The sequence below is a fragment of the Podarcis pityusensis genome (assembly GCF_964106645.2).
Source record: "Podarcis pityusensis genome assembly, chromosome: 1".
Taxonomy (NCBI): domain Eukaryota; kingdom Metazoa; phylum Chordata; class Lepidosauria; order Squamata; family Lacertidae; genus Podarcis; species Podarcis pityusensis.
Window position 1 is genome coordinate 5,638,221 of NC_138028.1, and position 26,726 is coordinate 5,664,946.

The 26,726-nt window shown below is 48.1% G+C and overlaps 1 protein-coding gene across 2 annotated transcripts in view; it reads left to right on the forward strand.

Moving 5' to 3' along the window:
• The window catches only part of SAMD4A (sterile alpha motif domain containing 4A), a 131,643-nt gene that overhangs the window by 67,553 nt on the left and 37,364 nt on the right, over positions 1–26,726 (forward strand). Inside the window, exons 3-4 of one of the 2 annotated variants that reach the window (XM_080973852.1) lie at positions 4,937–5,458; positions 23,015–23,278. In XM_080973852.1, the coding sequence (XP_080829978.1) occupies positions 4,937–5,458; positions 23,015–23,278 (786 nt within the window). The remainder of the gene's footprint in view (positions 1–4,936; positions 5,459–23,014; positions 23,279–26,726) is intronic. The other variant, XM_080973853.1, reaches the window with a different exon arrangement.

Here is a 26,726-nt window from a genome sequence, read left to right on the forward strand (position 1 = left end):
CAAACTCAGGCCCGGGGGCCAAATCCGGCCCAATCGCCTTCTAAATCCGGCCCGCGGACGGTCCGGGAATCAGCATGTTTTTACATGAGTAGAATGTGTCCTTTTATTTAAAATGCATCTCTGGGTTATTTGTGGGCCATAGGAATTCGTTCGTCCCCCCCCCCCAAAAAAAATATAGTCTGGCCCCCCACAAGTTTTGAGGGATGGTGGACCGGTCCCCTGCTGAAAAAGTTTGCTGACCCCTGCCCTAGACAAACCTGTTAAGCATCCTTTTTACACCTTTAAAGGGTTGGTCAAGTACAGACATGTTGTCGTAGAAACAACTCAATAATAGTGCCTTCAGAAGGAGGCGGGAAGCCTCCCTCTCCCATAGCTGGCTGGATGCCACTCATCCTAGGGCAGTGATGGCGAACCTTTTAGAGACCGAGAGCCCAAATTGCAACCCAAAACCCACTTATTTATTGCAAAGTGCCAACGCAGCAATTTAACCTGAATACTGAGGTTTTAGTTTAGAAAAAACAACTCATCCATTAACATCTTCTGCCTTAAAAGAAAAACACAATAACAGAGCTTTCAACGACGCAAACAACTTTTTATTGAAAGGCAAAAGCTTGCATTTGGCATGCTTTTGAACAATTCATGTGATTTTTGCTGTTGCGCGCATGCTGATAATTTGTCTAACCTTGCTGAACTCAAGGCGGCTTACTCCCGAGTAGGAACAACAGACTGGCGGGAGGCCCTGGCGCATCAAAAGTCCGCGCCTGCTCAGCCAGGGTTAGGTAAAGGTAAAGGGACCCCTGACCATTAGGTCCAGTCATGGCTGACTCTGGGGTTGCAGTGCTCATCTCGCTTTATTGGCCGAGGGAGCCAGCGTTTGTCCGCAGACAACTTCCGGGTCATGTGGCCAGCAGGACTAAGCCACTTCTGGCAAACCAGAGCAGCGCACGGAAACGCCGTTTACCTTCCCGCCGGAGCGGTACCTATTTATCTACTTGCACTTTGACGTGCTTTGAACTGCTAGGTTGGCAGGAGCAGGGACCAAGAAACGGGAGCTCACCCCGTTGTGGGGATTTGAACCCTGACCTTCTGATCGGCAAGTCCTAGGCTCTGTGGTTTAACCCACAGCGCCACCCGCATCTCCTTGTATGTATAAATGTAAATACAACTGTATATCATAAAGGCACCACAGCCTCCAGTGATCTCACCCTATACTGAGACCAAGGTAGGCGCTGGCACCCCCAAAGTCTCTCGCAGCTGCTTCGAGATGAGGATGCAGGTAACATTGCATTTTGAAGTGTGCCTCCAGTTTCAATCTAGAAAGCACCATGCTCGAGTCTCAAAAATCAAGGAAGTCCTAAAGCAGTGTTTCTCAAAGTGACCAGTACCACCCCCTGGGGGGCAGTGGGATCACCTGGGGGGGGGCGCTAAGAAGCAAGGAGGCTCCAGGAAGAGGTGCAAAGGACTATTAGACCTTGAAAAGCTGGTACCACTGGATCATCAAGTTCATCAGTTTGGTTGAATTAATTAAACTACATAGTCTTACCATATTTTTAGCTCCATAAGACGCACCTGGTTTTTAGAGGGGGAATGCAAGAAAAAAAATATTATTTAAAGGGAGAGCTGAGCAGAGCCTTTATGCATCCCAGGCTCTGCTCAGCTCCCCCTTTCATGAGCCGCGAGGAGCGTGTGTGCGGCGCTTGCGGGCTTTTCCCCGAGGAGGGAGAAGGGCAGCCCGTCACTGATGGGTTGCCCTTCTCCCTCCTCGGGGAAAAGCCCCCAAGAGCCTCACATACGCTCCGCGTGGCTCTTTAAAGGGAGCGTGGCTCTTGGGGGCTTTTCTGGGAGGTGGGGGAAGGGACAGAGCACAGCTAAGCCAGAAGCTAGAACAGCGAGAGGGAACGCAGCGATCCCTCTCGCTGTTCTGGCTTCTGGGATAGCTGCGCACAGACATTTCCCCTTACGTTTTAGGAGGGAAAAATGTGTCTTATAGGGTGAAAAATACGGTAATTGGATTTTGAATAAACGCACTGTTGCTGTTAACTGTGCTAATATCTTCCTGGGTGGGTAGTGCAAACAGCTGTTTATGAATAATGCTTTTTGTGCGGTGGGGGGGGGGGCACTGGCGTGAGTTTACGGAACCAAGGGAGCGGTGCCCCAAAAGAAATTCAGGAACCATTGTCTGAAAGGCTTCTTGAAGGCTCTGTGTGTTTGTGTGTGTTTTAGATCTGATTAAAAGCTACCCTGATCTGGCCAGTTGGATTTTCAGCTGGCGGTGTTTTGTGCCCAGGGGGTGGGATACGTTGTCAGCCAAGAAAGACGAGGAGAGAGCTCTGTGTATTTGGGGCATTCGTGTGATGCCGGAGGCGGTTGCATGACCGCCATAGGGCTGTGTGGGTTTGGGCGATTTAAGCACAAATGTGCCTCTGGACCGAGATGCTTGCCATTCTTTTTCTCCTACACATCTTTCCGCTTCCTTCCTTCCTTCTGCAGCAGCTCCTTGCCTTTCTGCCCCCAGTTTTATCTGTGAACCTGCCATAACCCCCATGCAGAGACATTTGGCTCTCTGTCGGCTTCCCAAGTGGAATTTGCACAACGTTAGGATAAGGGCAGCGATGGTGGGTGTAAACCTGGACAACCCAGAATGGCAACGAGAATCATGAATGGTTCTGGGGACGCGGGTGGCGCTGTGGGTTAAGCCACAGAGCCTAGGGCTTGCCAATCAGAAGGTCGGCGGTTTGAATCCCCGCGACGGGGTGAGCTCCCGTTGCTCGGTCCCTGCTCCTGCCAACCTAGCAGTTCGAAAGCATGTCAAAGTGCAAGTAGATAAATAGGTACCACTCTGGCGGGAAGGTAAACGGTGTTTCCATGTGCTGCTCTGGTTCGCCAGAAGCGGCTTATTCATGCTGGCCACATGACCCGGAAGCTGTACGCCGGCTCCCTTGGCCAATAAAGCGAGATGAGCGCCGCAACCCCAGAGTTGGTCACGACTGGACCTAATGGTCAGGGGTCCCTTTACCTTTACCTGGGGAAGTTGCATAGGAAGCCTTGCTTATGTCAGAATGGATTCACTTAACGATAAGTAGGGGGAAGTAGGGGGAGGAGAGAGAGGTGGGGAAATATTGTTTAAAAAGGTATAGTCATAGGTGTATCAGTGTATTCAAGTCTGAATTGTCAAATTGTGTTATTATTGTCATTATGGTTTTTGTTGTATGTGTCTTTTGCGGTTGATGTTTGTATTGAAAAAATGATTAATTAAATAATAATTAAAAAACTGGATTTGCTTAAGTCACCAAAAGAGATCATCACTGCGTTAAACGCAAGCTTCCTGTTTCTACCTCAGATATTTTCTAAACAAAGTGAATAAGTTACACCAGTACAATCCTAAATATGTTTACTCAAGAGTAAAGCCCTCTGATTTCAGTGGGACTTAGTGCCTGTGTAAGTAAACATTGGATTGCAACCTTGCCCATTAAAACAGCGAATGACAGTAGGAAATTTTGCCTAGCAGAATTCAAAAAGAAGTTTGTCTGCCTGCTCCAGGCAAACCAAGTGTGATACTGTTTCATTGATTCTGTTTTGACTATTTATTTGTGCTTTCATCTTGAATCTTTATCTTGTGAACTGCCCTGAGATCTTTTGAAATAAGCGACTATCCTACTTTTAAAAGACATCTGAAGGCAGCCCTGTTTAGGGAAGTTTTTAATGTTTAATTATATATTGTGTTTTTAATATTCGATTGGGAGCCTCCCAGAATGGCTGGGGAAACCCAGCCAGATGGGTGGGATATAAATAATAAATTGTTATATTATTATTATTATTATTATTATTATTATTTTGATGACGGGTAGTAAATCTAATAAATAAATAAGAATAAGCCACAGATAAATGCTTGGCTACAGTCACTGCTCTCTCTTCTCTGGAAGTTCATGGTAAGACATATTTTGGGTTTGTATTGCATGTGAACTGGGTCTGTGTGGAAAGTACTGCTATTCTTTCTTAATTCTGAATTTGTTATATGCACCATAAAAAACCCCAAATATAAAATAATCAGGGTGTGTAACAGGTAAGTAGTTATTTTCTTCCCCTGGTCCACAAATGATCAATACAGGTCTGTGTGGATCAGTGACCCTCGCATATCTTTTCTGACTGTATCTTGTGCCAGTGGCAACAGGGCATCTGACACAGGTGTGATTTCTTTATTTTATTCGTTATTTTTATTTTACTTATTAATTTTGTATGCTGTCCTGTGCCCGTAGATCTCAGGGCGATTCGCAACACAAAACTGCAATATAAAAAACACAGAATACATAATGAAAATCAAAAACAACCCAATACAGTGGATGCTTGGGTTGCAAATGTGATCCGTGTGGGAAACATGTTCACAACCCGCAGCATTGCGTCTGCGCACGCGCGGGTCACTATTTGGCGCTTCTGCGCATGCGCAAGAACCAAAACCCAGAGGTAACCCGTTCTGGTTCTTCCAGGTTCGGCAGGGTGTGCAACCCGAAATCACGCAACCCAAAGGGTCTGTAACCCGAGGTATGACTGTAATCCCCCCTCCCCCAACATATTATTCTATTTATTAAAATGTTATGTGATCTATTAAATTTCTTTAATCTTCCTGATTGCAATAACAGGCTGAGAAAATCAGCGCATGGTGTCTTTTCCCCGCCTGGGCGTTCTGTGTGACTCAGAAGTCTGCACACTCCCAGCAGAGAGATCAAGTCACCTCTTTGGTTTGGTTTTGCACTCCCTTTTCTTCTTCCGCTTTGTGCGGGGAGGAGAAAAGAACTAGACTGCGTCGTTCCTTGTTCTGCGGGGATTGGCCTCGCAAAGCCGCCTCGGTGCGTCTGAATCTCCTTATTTTCTCGCTCGGGCAGTTTGCTGATTTCACAACTCTCTTTTCTCCTGCCCCTTTCCTTCCCTGGCGCAACAGGAATCATTAACCAGTGGCAGCAGGAATCAAAGGACAAGGTGATTTCGCTCCTGCTGACCCACCTGCCTCTGCTGAAGCCGGGGAACATCGAGGCGAAAGTGGAGTACATGAAGCTCCTTCCCAAAATCCTGGCTCACTCCATCGAACACAACCAGCACATAGAGGAGAGCAGGCAGCTCCTGTCTTACGCCCTGATCCACCCCGCCACGTCCCTGGAGGACAGGAGCGCCCTGGCCATGTGGCTGAACCACCTGGAGGACCGCACATCGCTGGGCACCTACGGGAGCCAGGGCAGGGGCCGGTCCGACTCGGTCGATTATGGGCCGTCACACTACTATCACCAAAGACAGAACTCGGACGATAAGCTCAACGGGTGGCAGAGTTCGCGGGACTCCGGCATCTGCGTCAACGCCTCCAGCTGGCAGGAAAAGAATCTGGGCTGCGAGAACGGCCACCTCCCTCTCTATTCCTCCTCTTCCGTCCCCGCGACAATCAACACCATCGGAACGGGCACGGGCACAAGTAAGTCGCGGCTGGCGGTCTTGGGGGGCGTGCGGGAGGGCTCTTTCCTTTCCCCCCAGTAGCACCGCACTGAGCAAACTTGAACAAAACAGCGTATAACTCGAGGGGAAAGAAGCCATGCCTAAATTAGGGTCTGGGCTGGTGGAGAACAGGGTCAGGTTCAGTTAGGCAGCCGGGTGAATGTCACAGCTACGCAGCCAATCAGAGCATGTGTTGTCTCTGTCAAGCATCCCTGGTTGCTAAGCAACCCCTCCACCACCATCCCTTGGCTAAGTGGGCTTACCTAGCGTTGTATTAACCCTTTAAGTTACAATCTGAATGATCCCTGCTGTGGCCCTTCCGGCAGGTTTGCATGTCCCGTCCCACTTCCTATTCCTAAATAAATATTGTTATTCGAAGGTTTTCAGAACATGGCGACAGCCATGGTAACAGACATCCATTAGGGTTCCAAGTAAGGAAGGAGGGAGTGGAATTGTGTAGGTCTCCTGTGTTGCACCAAGTTGCTGCAAAGATCTAAACGCAGCAGCGACTTCTCCTGGAGAAGCCTAGTTGAAATACGTGAGAGTTGTCTGAGGACTCCAGGGTGCTCGTTCATTTCAGTGGGGATGCGGGTGGCGGTGTGGTCTAAACCACTGAGCCTCTGGGGCTTGCCGATCAGAAGGTTGGCAGTTCAAATCCCCCGTTGCTCTGGCCCAGCTCTTGCCAACCCCAGCAGTTTGGAAGCACGCCAGCGCAAGTAGATAAATAGGTACTGCTGCAGCGGGAAGGTAAACAGCGTTTCTATGCATTCTGGCACTCATCACAGTGTCCCATTGTGCCAGAAGCGGTTTAGTCCTGCTGGCCACATGACCCAGAAAGCTGTCTGTGGACAAACGGCGGCTGCCTCGCCTGAAAGCAAGATGAGTGCCGCAACCCCATAGTTGCCTTTAACTGGACCTAACGGTCAGGGTTCCCTTTACCTTTACCTATAACACTTTAGAGTGTTCAGAGTGCTTCTTGCCATAGCTGTCAACGTTTCCCGTTTTTTAAGGGAAATTCCCTTATTCCGAATAGGATTCCACACAAGAAAAGGGAAAAGTTGACAGCTATGCTTCTTGACAGCTATGCTTCTTGCCGATGACAGCTATGCTTCTTGCCGATCAGAAGGTCGGCGGTTTGAATCCCCTCGACGGGGTGAGCTCCCGTTGCTCTGTCCCAGCTCCTGCCAACCTAGCAGTTCGAAAGCACACCAGCGCAAGTAGATAAATAGGTACCACTGCGACGGGAAGGTAAACGGCCTTTCCATGCGCTCTGGCTTCTGTCACTGTGTTCTGTTGCACCAGAAGCAGCGTAGTCCTGCTGGCCACATGACCCGGAAAGCTGTCTGCGGACAAACGCCGGCTCCCTTGGCCTGAAAAGCGAGATGAGCTCCACAACTCCATAGTTGCCTTTGACTGGACATCTTTCCGCAGGGCCTGCAAGACAGAGTTGTTCCACCAGGCCTTTGGTTAGGGCGCAGCCTGACCCCCTCCTCTGGCAACCTGCACAGAATTTTGCTTAACGGTTGCCATCAATTTGATTTTAATTAATTTTTATAATGAAATGTTTTTAAAATGTTGGATTATTTGATTGCTTGATTATTTGATTGTTGTTAGCCGCCCTGAGCCCGGCTTCGGCTGGGGAGGGCGGGATATAAATAAAATTTATTATTATTATTATTATTATTATTATTGGCGGAATATAAATAAAAAAAAATATTATTATTATTATTATTATTATTAACCCTTCGGTGCCCTTTTACCTACCCAATGGTTAGGCATGGGAGCTGGTATTGGACAACAATCAGAGACCCACAGCTGCCCCACTCCTGATTTAAATTGGCACTGTTTGTGCTGCTTCCAGAGGAGTCGCCATGTCTGTCAACTGCAACAAAACAAAGGAATATTGTAACTTCACCAGTTCATTGCAGTGTATATTTCCAATCCAGCGGCTTTTTGTTTTGTGGTTTGCATGACATAATCATAGAATCGTAGAGTTGTAAAGTTAGAAGGGACCCTGAGGGTCATCTAGTCCAACCCCCTGCCATGCAGGAATCTCAGCCAAAGCATCCATGACAGATGTCCATCAAACCTCTTCTTAAAAACCCCCAAGGAAGGAGAGTCCACAACCTCCCAAGGGGGATCTTTCCTCTGTTGAGCAGCTCTTACCATCAGAAAGTTCTTCCTGCTGTTTAGTTTGAACCTCCTTTCTTGCAACTTTACAGTGAATGAATAAATTTCATAGAATCGTAGGATTTCTTTTTTTTTAATAATAATAATCTTTATTAGTTTTTCAATTAGATACTCCACATACACATATTGTACTACATTTTACATTTATACTTGCTCTTCAGAGCTGACTTCCCTCCTTCCTTCTTCTGGTTCTTTTTATATCACATATAATTTTATCGCATTATTTTCTTCCATTTTGTATATTGTCATATTGCATGATTTTTTTGGTGCAGGCTGTAGCCATGGACATGCTGTGTGATCTGATGGTGAATTTGGGGTGACCCAATGCAAAAATCCTGAGGATCCATGGGCTTTTACCTCCTCCCTCCCAGGCAGCCTCTGCTAGCATCCCTTATCTCTCTTCCGATCCCACCGATCAGCTGTTTCCTTTCAACACTCCCTTCCCTCTTGTTTGCCTTAGTGTCTTTTCCTTGATGGCAATTAAACTGAGTAGGAAGTTGAGACAGTGCTTTGGGTTGAGGTGACCTGAAAACTACCTAAAGCTATTTTCCAATCTGGACTTTCTCTCCCCCCCCCCCCCAAAGCAACCTGCTTCCATATCTGGCCTGGGGTAGTGATTGAGGGCGGGTGCCATTATCTTTTTAAAGGGGCTCTTTAAGAGTACCTTTGCAGCAGGATTGGGTTCGAAGTGCTCATGTAGTGCATTGACCCAAATTCCCAAGTCGGACCAGGGTTCGAATTCCCTCCTGGGAATTAAAATCCTAGGGCACCGCACCCAAGCTGCTCCACAGACGACTGAAATTTTAAAGGGCACATGAATTAGAAAAAACCCTGTCCTTAGCTTGGCCGACTTCAGGAGAAGTGCAGCAGAGGCGCTTGGAAAATCAGGCGTGTTTTCTGCCAGGTGGATCTGTCAGGGCGAAGGGAGGTGTTGCGGGAACCCTAGGGTGCCATCTTCACCCCTCACGCAGCTACAGTTCCTGGCGGTTCCCTGGGAAGAGGAACTGCCTGTCGGAAATGCGTCTCTAACAACTCTTACACGTAGGGTTGCCTCTGAAGACGGTTCAGAAACTTCAGCTAGTGCAGAATTCAGTGGCCAGGTTGCTCACCGGAGAAAGATGGTTTGAGCATTTTACACTGATCCAACTGCACTGGCTACCGATTAGTTTCCGGGCCCAATTCCAAGTGCTGGTTTTGACCTATAAAGCCTTGAAACGGCTCAGGACCCCAATACCTCAAGGACCACCTCTTTCCATATAAACCTACCCGGACCCTGAGAACATCATCTGAGGCCCTTCTTCATATGCCCCTCCTCGAGACGTCCAAAGGGTGGCAACACGAGAACGGGGCCTTCTCTGCAGTGGCTCCCCATCTGTGGGATGCTCTCTCCAGGGAAGTTCCCCAGGTGCCTTCATTATACACCTTTAGGCACCAGGCAAAAACATTCCTTTTTAACCAGCCCTTTGCTTGACCTGATCAACATCCTATGCCCTTTTAAAATGTGGCTCCTTTGGGGGGGAGTGTTATTGTTATTGTTTTTATTTTATATATTGTGATCTTTTCTGTGAACCGCCCTGAGACCTTTGAGTATAGGACGGTACATAAATAATAATAATAATAATAATAATAATAATAATAATAATAATATCAACAACATTTTTTGTTTCAAACTGGCCTATCCTTTTTTTGCAATTATTTTTATTGATTTTCATATTATATATTTACACATTCTTACAATATTAGCAACGTAAAACTCTCAGGAGTTTTACAGCTCTTCGTACCCTTTGCAAACTAGATTCTCTGGGGGAAGCCATGGCTGTTTAAAGATGTTCTGGGCAGTTTTTTCGTTCTGAAATCCAAACGTTCACCGTCCGCCCTGGGACCTGCTGGCAAAGGGCAGGTCATAAAGTTTGCCATTGTCATCCGGGTTCCTTTCGGGTGCCCCCTGCCCCATCTGAGTCTGCCTCCCGCCCGCCCCCCCCTGCACAAACGTCCTTCTGTTTCGCCTCTCTCCTGGCACGGGGCAGCCTTTCCCACCGAAGGAGCCTGCTGTGTGAGGCTTTCCTCTTTCGCTCCGTGTTCTCTCCAGGCTGCCTCCCCTGCACAAACAGCCCTTATCCCAGCCCCAAGGCACTTCCTGGCTCCGTACAATGAGGGCGTTCTGCTCCTGGCCCGGTTCACTCGGGCCAGCATGCAGCTCTCAGTTCCAACGAGGGGTTTGCAGAGTCTCCCTCTTTCTGAGCAGGGTTTCGTGGCACGAAGCGTGCGCTTAAGGAAGCCGCTCTGGAAAAGGGAGTTTTTCTGCACGCTCGGCTCGCGGGGAGGGCCTGCACAAGGCAAGGCTCCTTCACTGGATCTTACTGAGCTTTTGTTTACTTCCTTTTTCATATATATATATATATAGGGACGCAGGTGGCGCTGTGGGTTAAACCACAGAGCCTAGGACTTGCTGATCAGAAGGTCGGCGGTTCGAATCCCCGTGACGGGGTGAGCTCCCGTTGCTCGGTTCCTGCTCCTGCCAACCTAGCAGTTCGAAAGCAGGTCAAAGTGCAAGTAGATAAATAGGTAACGCTCTGGCGGGAAGGTAAACAGCGTTTCTGTGCGCTGCTCTGGTTCGCCAGAAGCGGCTTAGTCATGCTGGCCACACGACCTGGAAGCTGTACGCCGGCTCCCTCGGCCAGTAAAGCGAGATGAGCACCGCAACCCCAGAGTCGTCCGCGCCTGGACCTAACGGTCAGGGGTCCCTTTACCTTTACTTTTATATATATATATATATATATATATATATATAAAATTTTTATTGATTTTAACGTATAAATTATAAAATGTACCACAAAACTTATCACTTATACAATCTTTTTAGACTTCCATCAGCACCTCTGATGATCCACCGTTTTAACCACTTCTTATGCATTTCTTAACTTTATATTGCCTTTATATCTCTTAACAAATCATCCTTCCCCTTCTCCATTTTTGCAATATTTCCAATAATACTCCTCACAAAACTTCTTGCAAACCTACAAACGTCATCTGATCTTCACAAATACTTTGCAAATAGTCCGTAAATTTACTCCAGTCTTCCGTGAATTTCTGGTCCCGCCGGTTTCGAATCCTTCCTGTTAGTTTATCTAGTTCTGCATAGCCCAGGGGTCAGTAGCCCGCGGCTCCGGAGCCGCATGTGGCTCTTTTACACCTTTGCCGCGGCTCCGGGGCGGATACTAGCGAGGGGAGGAGGCGCATTGTGCGCCCCGACACTCCCCACTGTGGCAGGCGCTGTACTGGCTGTGACGTCGCATGGGGGTGGTGCGTACGTTAGTCACGCACCGTCCCGACGTCACCTTCCCGCCTGCCCGCTACATTGTAAGGGGCATGTACGCTGGTCACTGCATTGAAAGGGGGCATGTACGCTGGTCACTGTTTTGAAGGGGAGTGAAGAACACACACACACAAAAAGGTAACTTGTTAATTTAACGTTTATTTCTATGAGGAGGAGTAATTCTGAGGGGTCAAACAAAGAAATAATAAAAAAGTGACAAAAAAGTTATTTTTATAATGACGAGTTTTGCGGCTCCCAGTTTTTTTTTCTTTGGAAACGGGTCCAAGTGGCTCTTTTTGTCTTAAAAGTTGCAGACCCATTAACTTCAGCCTCCCTTCTTCAATCGTCGGTAGTTCTTCTTGCTTCCATTTTTCGGCCAGTAATATTCTTGCTGCTGTTATTGCATATAAAAAGAGCTTATATTCCTTTCTATTTATATCACTCCCAACAATGCCCAGTAAAAATGCTTCTGGTTTCTTTATAAATGTATATTTCAACATTTTTTTCATCTCATTATATATCATCTCCCAGAAGCATTTCACCTTTTTACATTCCCACCACATGTGATAGAATGTTCCCTCTTTTTCTTTACATTTCCAACATTTACTACTGACTTTATACATTTTCGCTAACTTGACAGGTGTAATATACCATCTATACATCATTTTCATCACATTTTCTTTTAGGGCATTGAATGCAGTAAATTTTAAACCATCTTCCCATAATTTTACCCAATCACTCAGCTGTATATTATACGCAAAACCTTTGGCCCAGTGGGTCATAACTGACTTAACCTCCTCGTCCTTCAAATGCCATTCAAACAGCAATTTATACATTTTAGACAAAATTTTAGAATCATCAGCTTTTGTTTACTTCCAAGTGATGGAAACATGCAAGCTGCGCCGAGGGGAGCGCCAGAAGAGCTCTGCCGGATCGGACCCAAAGGCCCAACTAGTCCAGCGCTCTCTTCTCGCAGAGGCCAAACAGACACCCATGGGGAGACCGCAAGCAGGAACTGAGGGGAGCAGCGCTCGCCCCACCTGCCTGCGATTCCCTCAAGGGTGTTCAGAAGCATACAAGCAACTCCCCGTTTTCACGGGGGCTGTGTTGTTCCAGGTCCTGGTGCACTTGTTTGAAATCGCGTGAAATCAGACACCCATCAAAAAAGCTGCAAACACCCCGTTCTGCCCTTTAAGTGACCTTTCAGTGACATCTTTATGACATTTCCGAGTCATTTCTGGGTTCGGAGCTGCATACCTATGTGCGATCGCACCTGAAACAGGAGTTGCCTATATTAGTATTAGTACTGTGGCACCTCAGGTTAAGAACTTAATTTGTTCTGGAGGTCCATTCTTAACCTGAAACTGTTCTGAACCTGAAGCACCACTTTAGCTAATGGGGCCTCCCGCTGCTGCCGCGCCACCAGAGCATGATTTCTGTTCTCATCCTGAAACAAAGTTCTTAACCCGAGGTACTATTTCTGGGTTAGTGGAGTCTGTAACCTCAAGTGTCTGTAACGTGAAGCGTATGTAACCCGAGGTACCACTGTATTAGTATTAGTAAACCACCGAGCCTCTTGGGCTTGCTGATCGGAAGATTGGCAATTCAAATCCCCACGACGGGACAAGCTCCTGTTGCTCTGTCCCAGCTCCTGCCAACCTAGCAGTTTGAAAGCACACCAGCACAAGTAGATAAATAGGCACTGCTGTGGCAGGAAGGTAAATGGCATTTCCGTGCACTCTGGTTTCCGTCACGTTGTCCCATTGCGCCAGAAGCGGTTTAGTCCTGCTGGCCACATGACCTGGAAAGCTGTCTGCGGACAAACGCCGGCTCCCTTGGCCTGAAATCGGGGTGAGCGCCGCAACCCCATAGTTGCCTTTGACTGGACTTAGCTGTCCAGGGGTCCTTTACCTTTACCTTACCTTTGCCCATTAGTATAGTGGTACCTCGTGTGAAGAACTTAATACGTTCTGGAGGTCCGTTCTTAACCTGAAACTGTTCTTAACCTGAAGTACCACTTTAGCTAATGGGGCCTCCCACTGCCACCACCACGCGATTTCTGTTCTCATCCTGAAGCAAAGTTCTTAAACCGAGGAAATATTTCTGGGTTAGCGGAGTCTGTAACCTGAAGCGTATGTAACCTGAAGCGTATGTAACTCGAGGTACCACTGTATTACTATTATTATCTGGCAAGGAGGTGAGCGAGGGAAGCCCCCAGCTATGCCGTGGTTTAAAATACCCACGTCCACACACCCCACGGGCATAGACTGGCCAAGCAGGGGTGACGCAGCCAGTGTTGGTGGCGAGGGGGCGTCATTCCCCCCCCCCAAGCCGGGTCTCTACAAGGACCCAGATGCCCAGCCGCACCATAACCCACCGCGCAAGGTGAGCGGTATTATTGCTAATATTATTATAAATTAAATTTGTATACCGCCCTAGATCCAAAGATCACAGGGCGGTTCACAACATAAAAATACAAAATGAGAACAAAAAATACACAATAAAAGCACACACACACACACCAACACATTTAAAAGGCATAGAATGGTTAATCGGCCAAAGGCCTGGTTATAAAGGAACATTTACAGAGAGACTGCCTCCAACAACTAAAGGGAGAAGATAGTCAGCATAGCTAATAGACATTGATTGCCATCTCCTCTATGGACGTGTGAAGCCACCTAGGTTGGTGGCCGGGGACGTGGGTGGCGCTGTGGTCGAAACCACTGAGCCTCTTAGGCTTGCTGATCAGAAGGTCGGCGGTTCGAATCCCCATGACGGGCCGAGCTCCCGTTGTTCGGTCCCTGCTCCTGCCAACCTAGCAGTTTGAAAGCACGTCAAAGTGCAAGTAGATAAATAGGTACCGCTCCGGCGGGAAGGTAATCGGCGTTTCTGTGCGCTGCTCTGGTTCGCCAGAAGCGGCTTAGTCATGCTGGCCACATGACCCGGAAGCTGTCTGCGGACAAACGCTGGCTCCCTCAGCCAATAAAGCGAGATGAACGCCGCAGCCCCAGAGTCATCTGCGACTGGACTTAACTGTCAGGGGTCCTTTACCTTTACCTTAGGTTGGTGAATATGTACTTTTATGTTTATAGATCTGGCCTGAATCTCCAACATTCAACTTCACTGGGCTCCCCTGACTTCTAGTGTTAACTTAGTGGTGGAAACCTGGTGGCAAAACGCAGGATTTGCCAACTTGTCCCCAGAGCAGCACACAGAAAAGCCTTTCACAGGAAGCATCCCTGACGTGCTCCAGCTTAGAACCAGACATATTTAGTATGTTTTGACTGTGGCTTCCTACTTTCACAAAGGCCACCTCTTCTCTCTCCCTGCCTGCAGGAACACAGTTTCTTTCGAAGCTATTAATACATCATTTCAGTATTTCGCCCAGCGGAGGCAGTGGGATGAGAGAGAGAGAATTGCAATTTGAAACTGAATTGCAATAAAGCCAGCATAAATCTTTGGTTCTTCCTGTTGTGATCTGCTGCACAGCAGAGGAGAGAAGGAAGCAAAACATTTCAGGCCACCAGTTTATTATATATTCATATTCTCTCTCTTTCAGTCTCCTCCGTTCCATATATAAATGGTTCTCTTTGAAAAATATCTTGTTGTTCCTGGGATCATTACTACATCTTCATTTGTCAAGTGAAGATGTAGTAACGATCAGCTCCTCGCTGGAAGGTGTGGTTCTCCTCCAGGGATCTTGTAAAATCAGAGCTGGCATCTTGTCAAAAAGCTCAACTTAAAACGAACCCCCCAGGAATCTCAGGCCAGACCGAGACTTCTGAGTGCACCCCTTTCTCAGCGAAGGTTCCCATCTGCCTGCCAAGTCCAGTTGCCCGCTCCTGGCTGCTCGGAGTAGGCATTAATAAAAAGGAAACTTAAAGAGCTCAGGCAAGCAAATAGGTTGTTTCCTTATTGTACATCTCGCTGGATTCAGCTTGGCTGAAAGGCAGAGTTGGTTATGAAAGGCCCATTTAAAAGGAATAGCAAACAGCAGGGAACCTCTCCATTAAGCCTGTTTGCACTGGAGCAAAAATGTAACTTTGGATTCCTTGATTTTCATAAATACGTCTCTCACATTTGGTAAGTTCTTGCAGGATAAGGCTACTAGCCGCAATACAGTGGACGCTCGAGTTGGGAACGTGATCCGTGCGGGATGCATGTTTGCAACCCACGTGGCTTGCGATTCGGCACTTCTGTGCATGCGCAAAGCGCAATTTAGCACTTCTGTTGTTGTTGTTGTTTAGTTGTATCCGACTCTTCGTGACCCCATGGACCAGAGCACGCCAGGCACTCCTGTCTTCCACTGCCTCCTGCAGTTTGGTCAAACTCATGCTGGTAGCTTCGCAAACACTGTCCCACCATCTCGTCCTCCATCGTCCCCTTCTCCTTGTGCCCTCCATCTTTCCCAACATCAGGGTCTTTTCCAGGGAGTCTTCTCTTCTCCTGAGGTGGCCAAAGTATTGGAGCCTCAGCTTCAGGATCTGTCCTTCTAGTGAGCACTCAGGGCTGATTAGCACTTCCGTGCATGCACAACTGCCGAAACCCGCAAGTAACCCATTCCGGTACTTCCAAGTTTCGGTGGTCCGTAACCTGAAAAAACGCAACCTGAAGCATCTATGACCCGAGGTATGACTGTAGCTGTTTTCTACCTCTTTACTGTTGGAGGCAGTAAATGCTGGAGCTGGGAATCACAAATAGGAAGAGGCGCAATGATGCTCAGCTCCTGCGTGTTTTTGCCGAGAACCTAAAGATATGTAACAGTGGTGCCAGGCGAGCCACACCGGGGAGTGCATTCCACAAGTGGGGAGCCACTGCGGAAAAGGCCTGTTCTCGTGCTGCCACCTCCCAGGGCTGGAATAATGATCGCAGGGTCTGGGCCGGTTCATATGGGGAGAGACAGTCCCTGAGATGCTGTATAATGTAGCACTTGGAAAATAGAACAAGTTAAGAATGGCGTAAGAGCAGCATTATAATTTTAAGAACGGCAGAAGAGCAGCCTTGGAAACTGTCAATTTAGAACCATTTGTGAACCACTTAATCAACGAGCTCTCGGAGCTGTGTACATAATAATTGCATTGACAAAGCAATCAGAGTAATTAAAACGAGAATTATCAGCTTGCTGTTTCCTACCCTAGCTGAAGATTCGGCGCCCTCCTGCCAACTTCCAGCCCACCTGGCTTTCAAAAGGAATTTCTTAGGTTTCCTAGCGTTTTGCCCTTTCCATTTAAGATTTTACCAGTCCCACAGGAAGCCTCCTTGCCAACCCGATTCTGATATCCATTTATCTCCTGCGGACAGCGATAAGCAGATTGCCATGAAAGCAGCCTTTTTCCTCACATGCTGTAAGCTGCTGTTCTCAAATCGCGTCCAAAGGAGAGAGAGAGCTGTTGGGTATGCATATGGAGCAGTAACTGAGCAGTTTGGAAATTGGCAGCGGCGATGCCGTTACGATGGCAGCAAAGCGAGCATTTCGGGTGGGTTAGGGGGCTGCTGTTGTTTTTCCTTTGCCTAGTTCTGTCAGATGCTTCAGTCGTTCGTTCGCAAGCAAACACAACGGCTAGCCAGCAGTTGGAGAGCGTTTTGCGGAAACGTCATTCTCTTGTTTTGTGCTACGGAGAGGTTGGTGATGAAACCAAGGCCACATTCGCACCATGCGTTTAAAGCACTATCACGTCATTTTGACAGTCCGGGCTTCCCCCCGAAGGATTCTGGGAACTGTAGTTTGTTACAGGCGCTGAGGGTTGTGAGGAGATCCTCCATTCCCCTCCCAGAACTAGAGTTCCCGGATTTGATTAACAGCTAATCCCCCTTCCCCAAGAATTCTGGGAATTGTAGTTCTCTGGGGGCAATAGGCCTCTCCTCTCAGCAATCTTAACAGACTCCTGTTCCCCTCATGGAGCTACAGTTCCCAGAATGGGTTAACAACTGATCCCTCTTCCCAGGGAACTCTGGGAATTTTAGCTCTGTGAGGGGCAAGGGATGCCGGCTGGCTGGTGCTCATGGGAGTTGTAGTCTAAAACATCTAAAAGGCAGCTCTAGCATGCAATATTCAAAACTACAATTCTCTTGTTTTGCAGGAGTAAGCCATGGCAGTAAGAACATTTCCAAATTGGTTTAACTTCATCTCTATGTTCTGCTGTGATCTTTAAGACCTCTGAGTATAGGGCGGTATATAAAATCTAACAATAACCACCCAGATTTATTTCTTGCCACGCTAATATGCACGCCAAGTTCCTGTTGAGAGAGAATTATTTTTTAAGGCTGCCCCACAATTGGGAAACCCATTGTAGGTGGGAATGCTGGAGGTTTGAGAAAGGCTGAGCTACTATTATTTTCTTAAAAAATTAAATTGCAGATGACCTGGGGTTTCTGGCAAATGGGCCAAATTTCCCCCCAGAAACCTCAGCTTTCTGCACCCAAAGCAACGGTGCTCTATGACTTCTGAAAGTGGTCTGGTTCTCACAACAGCTCCTGCTACAGTAAGCCAATTACTCCTGAAGAGTTAGCTATATTTTCTGCAATTTCCCTTCGGGGAATGATGTGATGGTTAGGGGAGATAAGTCTTGGTAGGCAATGGGTGGTAGTCAAATATGCAGAAATGGCGCGTCTCGCTTTGCCACAGGGTCTGGTGAGATTTCACAAGATTTCAGCAAAATCTCACCAGAAATTAGCACTGATTTCAGCGTGCCTTCTCCACCTGCAAGGGTGGCTTCAGATTACAGGGGAATGAATGGCACAGCCAGAAGCCCCACCCCAAAATACTGCAGCCTTTTGAAGATTTTTTTCAGATACCTAGACAGCAGCAAGGACCAGAATCAGGCCACAGGTACTCAGAAATCCAAATCTGGCAGCGGATTCTCACTGCCTGGTTTGCACATATCGACAAACCATGGTTTATTAAAGCATGGCTTAGGGTTATGTGTGAACCTACGGTACGTTGTTTGCTTACAAACCTTGGTTTGTTTCAACTATGGCTTGGCGTTCCGTGGGAACCTAGCCGCCTTCCTTAAAACTATGGTTTGTTTGGCCACCCCAACCCAGATGCTCGCCAGGCTATAATGGCAAGAGCAACTGGAAAACACAAGTCTCAGTTTGTAGGACAACCTGTGGTTTGTGAAACCTACTGCTGTACCTCCACCGTAACTGGTGGCATTGCAAGAAGAAGAAGAGTTTGGATTTGATATCCCGCCTTTCACTCCCTTTAAGGAGTCTCAAAGCGGCTCACATTCTCCTTTCCCTTCCTCCCCCACAACAAACACTCTGTGAGGTGAGTGGGGCTGAGAGACTTCAAAGAATTGTGACTGGCCCAAGGTCACCCAGCAGCTGCATGTGGAGGAGCGGAGACGCGAACCCGGTTCCCCAGATTCCGAGACTACCGCTCTTAACCACTACACCACACTGGCTCTCCATGCATAAAACCCGTTGCGTATTAAAACATCGGTTTCTAAAATTGCCTGCTTCGTTTTCTTGGCAACTGGCATTTCCTCCCCAATTACTCAGTTCAAAAGCAATATTGTCCTTTTGGTTTTATTTGTTTTTCCCTTTTAGAGTACACAGCTGCAGAATGATAATTTTAACTGAGGAACCGCTCCCCCCCACCCTACCACCCAAATACACACACATTCATACATCTCCTACTGTTGGCATGTATATTTCGGAGAGGTTGGAATTTGCATATTTGATTCCGCTGGAATAATGTATCAGCCAAAACAGGAGTTTAAAGGGGTTTAAAGAGCAGGCCAGGAAGAGACAAGAGGTTTGCCAGCCTGGTAGTTTCAAGGTTGCCAACAGGGAGGGACAGGTGAGCCCCACTTGCGTGTGGCCGGGGGGCAGGGGGCTTGTTCAGAGGGGCTGCCGCAGAGCCAGTGTTGAGCACACTCACACACCCCAGTTTCCCAGTTTCGTGGGGTGGTGAATGCTTCCCTCTGTGAGGGAGCCTTCCCAGACCCGCTGAAAGAGGCAGTTATCAAACCGCTTCTTAAAAAAACATCTTTAGATGCGGCCACGATGGCCAACTATCGCCCAGTCTCAAATCTTCCATTCTTGGGCAAGGTGATTGAGCGAGTGGTTGCTGAACAACTCCAGGCATGTCTGGAAGAAGCGGACCTTTTGGATCCCTTCCAGTCGGGATTCAGGCCTCAGCATGGGACTGAAACTGCCTTGGTCGTGCTGGTAGATGATCTCAGGCGAGCTAGGGACAAAGGTGAGAGCTGTTTCCTAGTTCTGCTGGATCTCTCAGCGAATTTGACACCATCGACCATAACATCCTTCTGATCTGTGTAGAGGAGCTGGGAGCTGGGGGCACTGTCATACAGTGGTTTCGCTCCTTTCTCCTGAGCCATGTTCAGAAAGTGGTGGGGGATGAGTGTTCAGACCCCTGGGCTCTCACTTGTGGGGAGCCTCAGGGTTCTGTCCTCTCCCCCATGCTTTTCAGCCTCTACATGCAGCCACTGGGAGAGATCATCAGGGGGTTTGGGCTGGGTGTTCATCAGTATGCGGATGATACCCAGCTCTACCTCTCTTTTAAATCAGAACCAGTGAAGGCGGTGAAGGTCCTGTGTGAGTGTCTGGAGGCGGTTGGAGGATGGATGGCGGCTAAGAGATTGAGGTTGAATCCTGACAAGAAAGAAGTACTGTTTTTGGGGGACAGGAGACAGACGAGTGTGGAGGACTCCCTGGTCCTGAATGGGGTTTCTGTGCCCCTGAAGGACCAGGTGTGCAGCCTGGGAGACATTTCGGACTTGCAGCTGTCCATGGAGGCGCAGGTCAATTCTGTGTCCAGGGCAGCTGTTTATCAGCTCCATCTGGTACGCAGGCTGAGACACTCCCTGCCCGCAGACTGTCTCGCCAGAGTTATCTCTCACTCGGACTACTGCAATGCGCTCTATGTGGGGCTACCTTTGAAAGTGACCCGGAAACTACAACTAATCCAGAATGTGGCAGCTAGACTGGTGACTGGGAGCGGCTGCCAAGACTATATAACACCGGTCTTGAAAGACCTACATTGGCTCCCAGTACGTTTCCGAGCACAATTCAGAGTGTTGGTGCTGACCTTTAAAGCCCTAAACGGCCTCGGTTCAGTATATCTGAAGGAGCGTCTCCACCTCCATCGTTCTACCCGGACACTGAGGTCCAGCACTGAGGGCCTTCTGGCAGTTCCCTCACTGTGAGAAGCTAAGTTACAGGGAACCAGGCAGAGGGCCTTCTCGGTGGTGGTGACCTCCCTGTGGAACACCCTCCCACCAGATGTCAAAGAGAACAACAACTACCAGACTTTTAGAAGACATCTGAAGGCAGCCCTGTTTAGGGAAGCTTTTAATGTTTGATGTATTACAGTAGTTTAATATTTTTTTGGAAGCCGCCCAGAGTGGCTGGGGAAGCCCAGCCAGATGGGCGGGGTATAAATAATAAAATATTATTAGTATTATTATTATTTGCCTGATATTTTTAATTGCTGATGTACTCCCTGCCTCCTCCAAGGTGACTCCGCTCATTGGCTCCCCCCCCCCCCGAACCTAGTGGCCTCCTAAAGACTTCCAAAATGCAGCAGTCTGATTGGTCCTAGAACAATAGGATTCAGAATGCAGCAGTCTGATTGGTCCTAGAACAATGCAGCAATATGATTGGTCCACAGGAGCCACCCAGTCCAGTTCCAGGTGGAAGGGAATCCGCAACCTGATTGGCCTACAGGAAAATCCTGGAATTAGCCAATCATGTGCAGCCCATTATGTAAATAATGTATATAAAGCAGATACAGTGGTGCCCCGCAAGACGAATGCCTCGCAAGACAAAAAACCCGCTAGACGAAAGGGTTTTCCGTTTTTCGATGCGCTTCGCAGGACAAATTTCCCAATGGGCTTGCTTCACAAGACGAAAATGTCTTGCGAGTCTTGAGATTTTTTTCGCTCCCCCCCCCCCTTTTTCTAAGCCGCTAATAGCCTTTTAGCCGCTAAGCCGCTAAGCCTTTAATAGCCGCTAAACCGCTAATAGCGCTAATCCGCTAATAGGGTTGCTTCGCAAAATGAAAAAACCGCTAGACGAAGAGACTCGCGGAATGGATTAATTTCGTCTTGCGAGGCACCACTATACTTTGAGGGAACTTCCATTCCTCCTCACCACTATGAGCTGAATAAAGAGCATGAAATCCACTCTCGACTCCGAGTATATTTCAACCCTCTTATGCCATCACATCAAGACTGTATTCTCTCATTCCTTCTGTTGCTCATATTTCAAATCCTGCTTGCGACTTCACCATACTATAACATTCCCTTAAATAGCCTGAGAGGGGCTTCTATTCTTCCCCAAAGATAATCCTGACTTTTGCACTGTAGGCCGTGTTCCATCCATATGCGAGAGGCATTCTCGCCACCCAAAGACACGTTCCAGGCAGGGAAAAGCACTTGAGGAAGGTGTGGATCGGGGCCAGGAAGAGTTGGGTGGCCAGGATAAGGGCATGGCGTGGGCAGAGACCCCAGGGCCATAGAGAGAGGCTTCGAGGGCCACATTGGGCCCCTGAGCCAGAGGGTCCCCGTCCTCAGTACGCAAGAATCGTACTTCTAGGCCTTGTTGATCTCAGTTGCAGGGGAAGCTTAGCGAGTGGCGGATTTTTGCACCCGCATGATTGCTCTTTTCTATTATTCCCCGTCATTTTATTTTAGCAACTGCTGTGGCACCGGCCATCTGTCTGTACTCTGGGAGCTTTACGTCTTCCGTGGAAAGGGTTGCATTGCCAGAACAGCTCTTACCGCCAGAAAGTTCTTCCTGATGTTGAGTCGGAATCTCCTTCCTTGTAATTTGAATCCATCGTTTCTGGTCCTGGCCTCCAGAGCAGTTTGCTCCATCTTCCAGCCCTTTAGATCAGGCATAGGCAAACGCAGCCCTCCAGATGTTTTGGGACTACAACTCCCATCATCCCTAGCTAACAGGACCAGTGGTCAGGGATGATGGGACTTGTAGTCTCAAAACATCTGGAGGGCCGAGTTTGGGGGTGCCTGCTTTAGATACTTGAAGATGACTCTCACGTCGCCTCTCAGTCTTCTCTTTCGTCGTCTCCCTTTCCATTCCTCATAAGGATTGGGTGAGGATCTTACCGACAGGGATGGGCTGAGGCAAGATGGGGTCGGGGGCTGAGGCGAAGACCCCAAGAAAGCAGGTGGTGGAGGAAACCAGGGACAAGGACAAGGGGAGCGGGCCCACTCAGTCACCTGCTCATCTACAGGTTATATTTCCATCTCCTCTTCAAAGTGCCTCTCAGTGCAGCAAGCTTTTGAGTTTAACGGAACTCCTCCTCAGACAAAATGAGTATTTGGAGCACCGAGAGGAACTGAGAAAGCAAATTCTAGGGCCCATTTTTCCTTTCAGTCCAGAGACAAATTCCACACCAGACACCGAAAGCCCTATTAATTCTGTTTTCAACGGCAATGGCTCTTTCCCCACCCGCACAAGAATCCTGGGAACTGTGGTTTGCTAAAGGTGCCAAGACTCATTAGGAGAAAGCTACAATTCCCAGAGTTCCCTGGGTAGAGGGGTTGCTTGTTTGACCACTTTGGGCATCGTAAGTCTGTGAGGGCAAAGGTATAGGAGTCCCTTAAGGTTGCAGAGAGTTGCTAGGAGACCCCTATTTCCCTCAGAGAGCTGCAATTCCCTCGGAAGAGGCGCTGGTTGTTAAACCGCTCTGGGATAAGATAAAACCTTATTCGCATTAGCCAATGGCCACAGCGACAGTAAAACATAACAGTATACGCAGAAAAGGAAATTTGATATTGGAGCACAATTTAAAGTCCTGAATCAGCCGTCAGTTAGTGGCCCTTATTCTGAACCGCTCTGGGAATTGTAGCTCCAGCAGGCGTCTCCTAACACCTCAAACTACAATTCCCAGGATTCACTGGGCGAAGCCGCGGCGGTCCACCCGTTGCTCCATCTTGCGCCTCTGGGTCTGGCAGAGCGACCGTCTGGGGCGGGGGGCGTGGCGGTGGTGAGCAAATACCTTGTTTTAATTTTCTGTTCCCTGCTTTTTGTTTGTTTCAGTTCTCTCGAGCCAGACCCACCACAGCCCTTTGAAACGGTCTGTGTCCCTTACCCCGCCCATGACCGTCCCCAACCAGCCCCTGGGACACGGGTGGCTGTCACATGAGGACTTGCGAGCTAGAGGACCCCAAGGCATCCCTTCCGATCACGCCCCCCTGTCTCCTCAAAGCAGTGTAGCCTCTTCGGGAAGTGGTGGGAGCGAACACTTAGAAGATCAGAACTCTGCGCGTAACACATTCCAGGAAGAAGGGAGTGGTATGAAAGGTGAGTGGCGATAAAACCAGGTTCCCCCGTCCTCCTCCTGTTCGCGTAATATTCAGCCACTTATTATTGAGGGGAAGTGCGTGGAACAGGTCTCAGTGTTTCAATTTCTGGGAATGGAGTTGAGAGACGACCTAACCTGGGGAGAAAACAGCAGAGACCTGATGAAGAGAGCACAGCAGAGGTTATATTTTCTGAGAATCCTCCAGGAAAACAATCTCTCTAAGGATCTGTTGATGGCATTCTACCATTGCACTGTGGAGAGCGTACTAACTTATGGTCTGTGCGTGTGGTTTGGGAGCTGCATGGCCAGGGAAAAAACAACGCTATCCAGGGTTGTAAAGACTGCAGAGAGAATTATTGGGTGCACTCTTCCCACCTTAGATCAAATCTATGCTGTCAGGTGCCATAAGAAAGCGGCAGAGATAGCGCAGGATAGTGCGCACCCCGGAAATGATCTCTTTCAGCTTCTGCCTTCTGGAAGAAGGTATAGGGTTATAAAGGCCAGGACTAGCCGCCTGAGAAACAGTTTCTACGCAAATGCAATTCTGGTTCTAAACGCAGCATAAGGGGTCTCTATTGTATAGTGTATTTTAAAATGGGGTTTCAGAGTTTTTAGGGGGTTTTGAATGTTTTATGTAGTTTTTCAGTTTCATTGTTCTGCATGGGACAATGACAATAAAGATATCGTATAACAACATAAAGCAGAGCGTACTGGATCAGGCCAGAGGCCCGTGGAGCGCTGCACCCGCAAGCAGGACCCCAGCGCTCTCTCGCTCTCCCCTCCTGCGGTTTCCAGAAACTGGTGTTCAGAACTCAGCCAGGTGGCCGGGGTATAAATAATAAAAATTATGACGATCATTTGCTTCCACCAGCGGTGGAGGCAGGGCACGGCCATCAAGGCTTGTGGCCATGCATAGCCTTCGACAACAAAATTTCGTTAAAGTGGAATCACCAAAAAAGAAAGTCTGCAGGAGAGCTGAGAGTTTTAAAACTCCAGTTTCACTTTGTTTCGCTTTTAATTTGTACGCTGCTTTTCTATAGACAAGGTGGTTGGCAAGTTAATCTTTCTTTATGTTAGGGTTGCCTAACAGCCAGATGATGGGTATTGTAGTCCAAAAACAGCTGGGGACCTCGGTTTGAGAAATCCCGGTATGGAGAAATAACAACAACAACAACAACAACAACAACAACAACAACAACAACAACAACAACAACAACTATTTATTATTTATACCATGCCCATCTGGCTGGGTTTCCTCAGCCATTCTGGTTAGCTCCCAATAGAATATTAAAAGCACAATAAAGCATCAACCATCAAAAACTTCCCTGAATAGGGCTGCCTTCAGATGTCTTCTAAATGTCAGATAGTTGTTTATTTCCTTAACATTCCTTGATGGGAGGGCGTTCCACAGGGCGGGCGCCACCACCTAGGAGGCCCTCTGCCTGGTTCCCTGTAACCTCACTTCTCACAGGGAGGGAACAGCCAGAAGGCCCTTGGAGCTGGACCTCAGTGTCCGGGCTGAACAATGGGGGTGGAGATGCTCCTTCGTGTATACAGTGGTACCCCGGGTTACATACGCTTCAGGTTACAGACTCTGCTAACCCAGAAATAGTAGGTCGGGTTAAGAACTTTGCTTCAGGATGAGAACAGAAATTGTGCAGCAGCAGCGCAGCAGCAGGAGGCCCCATTAGCTAAAGTGGTGCTTCAGGTTAAGAACAGTTTCAGGTTAAGAACGGACCTCCGGAACGAATTAAGTACATAACCCAAGGTACCACTGTACTGGGCTGAGGCCATTTATTCCCTTGACATCTGATGTGAGGGTGTTCCACAGGGCGAGCGCCACCACCGAGAAGGCCCTCTGCCTGGTTCCCTGTAACCTCACTTCTCGCAATGAGGGAACCGCCAGAAGGCCCTCGGTGCTGGATCTCAGTGTCCAGGTAGAGCGATGGGGTGAAAACGCTCCTTCAGCTATACTGAACCAAGGGCTTTTAAGATCAGCACCAACACTTTGAATTGTGCTCGGAAACGTACCGGGAGCCAATGTAGGTCTTTCAGGCCCGATCTTGCCTCCTTCCCTTGCTTCTAGGTTTCATGAAGGCATCTGATTGGTCGCGACAGGATGATGAACAGCTGTACCTTTGGTCTGGTCCAGCAAGCCTCCCTCATGTGATTTGTCTGCATAACTTGCAAGGGTGCAGATTTTTATTCCCTTGGCATATGCATATGAATAGGCCTTCCTCTGTTAGAAATACTTACAGGCTTTCTTAACGGCCTTCCATGTGTTCATCAATCTGTGCTGCCTCAATGGCACGCTCCGTGGATGTTTTAACCATTCCCATCTGCTGTCTCTTGTCACCAGCCTAGCTTGAAACGGACACTCTCCCTTCTAGTCTGTTGTTTTGTGTTTTCACGAGAGAAGCGGCCTTTTTTGGACTTGCGCTTTTTTCCTCGTGGCGTCGTTTAAAAGTGGATTAAATTAATTCCCCTAGGAAGCTAGCTGTGTGTGGCTGTTCTCTTTTTAATATCAACTAAGCAATGCCAGCGTGGACCAGAGATACTTTTAGAGAAAGGCACCAGAAACGGAATGTTCAGTACACAGCAGGCCTCATAAACCAATCAGTGGACAGCTGCTCATTTGCATGTTATAATTAGCAAAGTTGATGCCACCGAGTAAGTGTTTGTGGGCTGTATCCCAGGATGCCTTGTGTCCATGATGGTCCCTGCAGCAACTAAGAAGGAGCAGGGCCAACTGTTATTAACTAAGTTAAATTGTTTTATTTATTCATTCGTTTATTTTATTTTATTTATCTTCCTTTAATCTTCCTGGAAACCATATGAGAGGAGTTGGGCTGATGTCAGAGTGACTGGCTCTGGGGCGTGCATTGTGGCTGAGCTGGAATTCATCTCACCCAAAGTGTGTCTTTCCTGTAGTTCGGACTCAAATTTTCACAAATTCAAGCAGTGGTTCTTACAGCACAAAGCAGGCATCTTTAGCTTCTCTCGAACCTCTCTGCCTTCTTCCTGTCTGTCAGTCAGTCAGTCACACTGCTACCTTTACATTTTAATTACCGTATTTTTTGCTGTATAAGACTCACTTTTTCCCTCCTAAGAAGTAAGGGGAAATGTGTGTGCGTCTTATGGAGCCAATGCAGGCTGCGCAGCTATCCCAGAAGCCAGAACAGCAAGAGGGATTGCTGCTTTCACTGCGCAGCGATCCCTCTTGTTGTTCTGGCTTCTGAGATTCAGAATATTTGTTTTCTTGTTTTCCTCCAAAAACTAGGTGCGTCTTGTGGCCTGGTGCGCCTTGTAGAGCAAAAAATACGGTATCCATGTTTTGAGAGTAGCTCAAAGAGTCTGGTTGCCAACGGTGGTGATGGCAGTGCTCAACTGCTCTCCCAACATCTGGGTCGCTGCTGTTTACCAGCAGGGAGAGACCAGAGGCAGCAG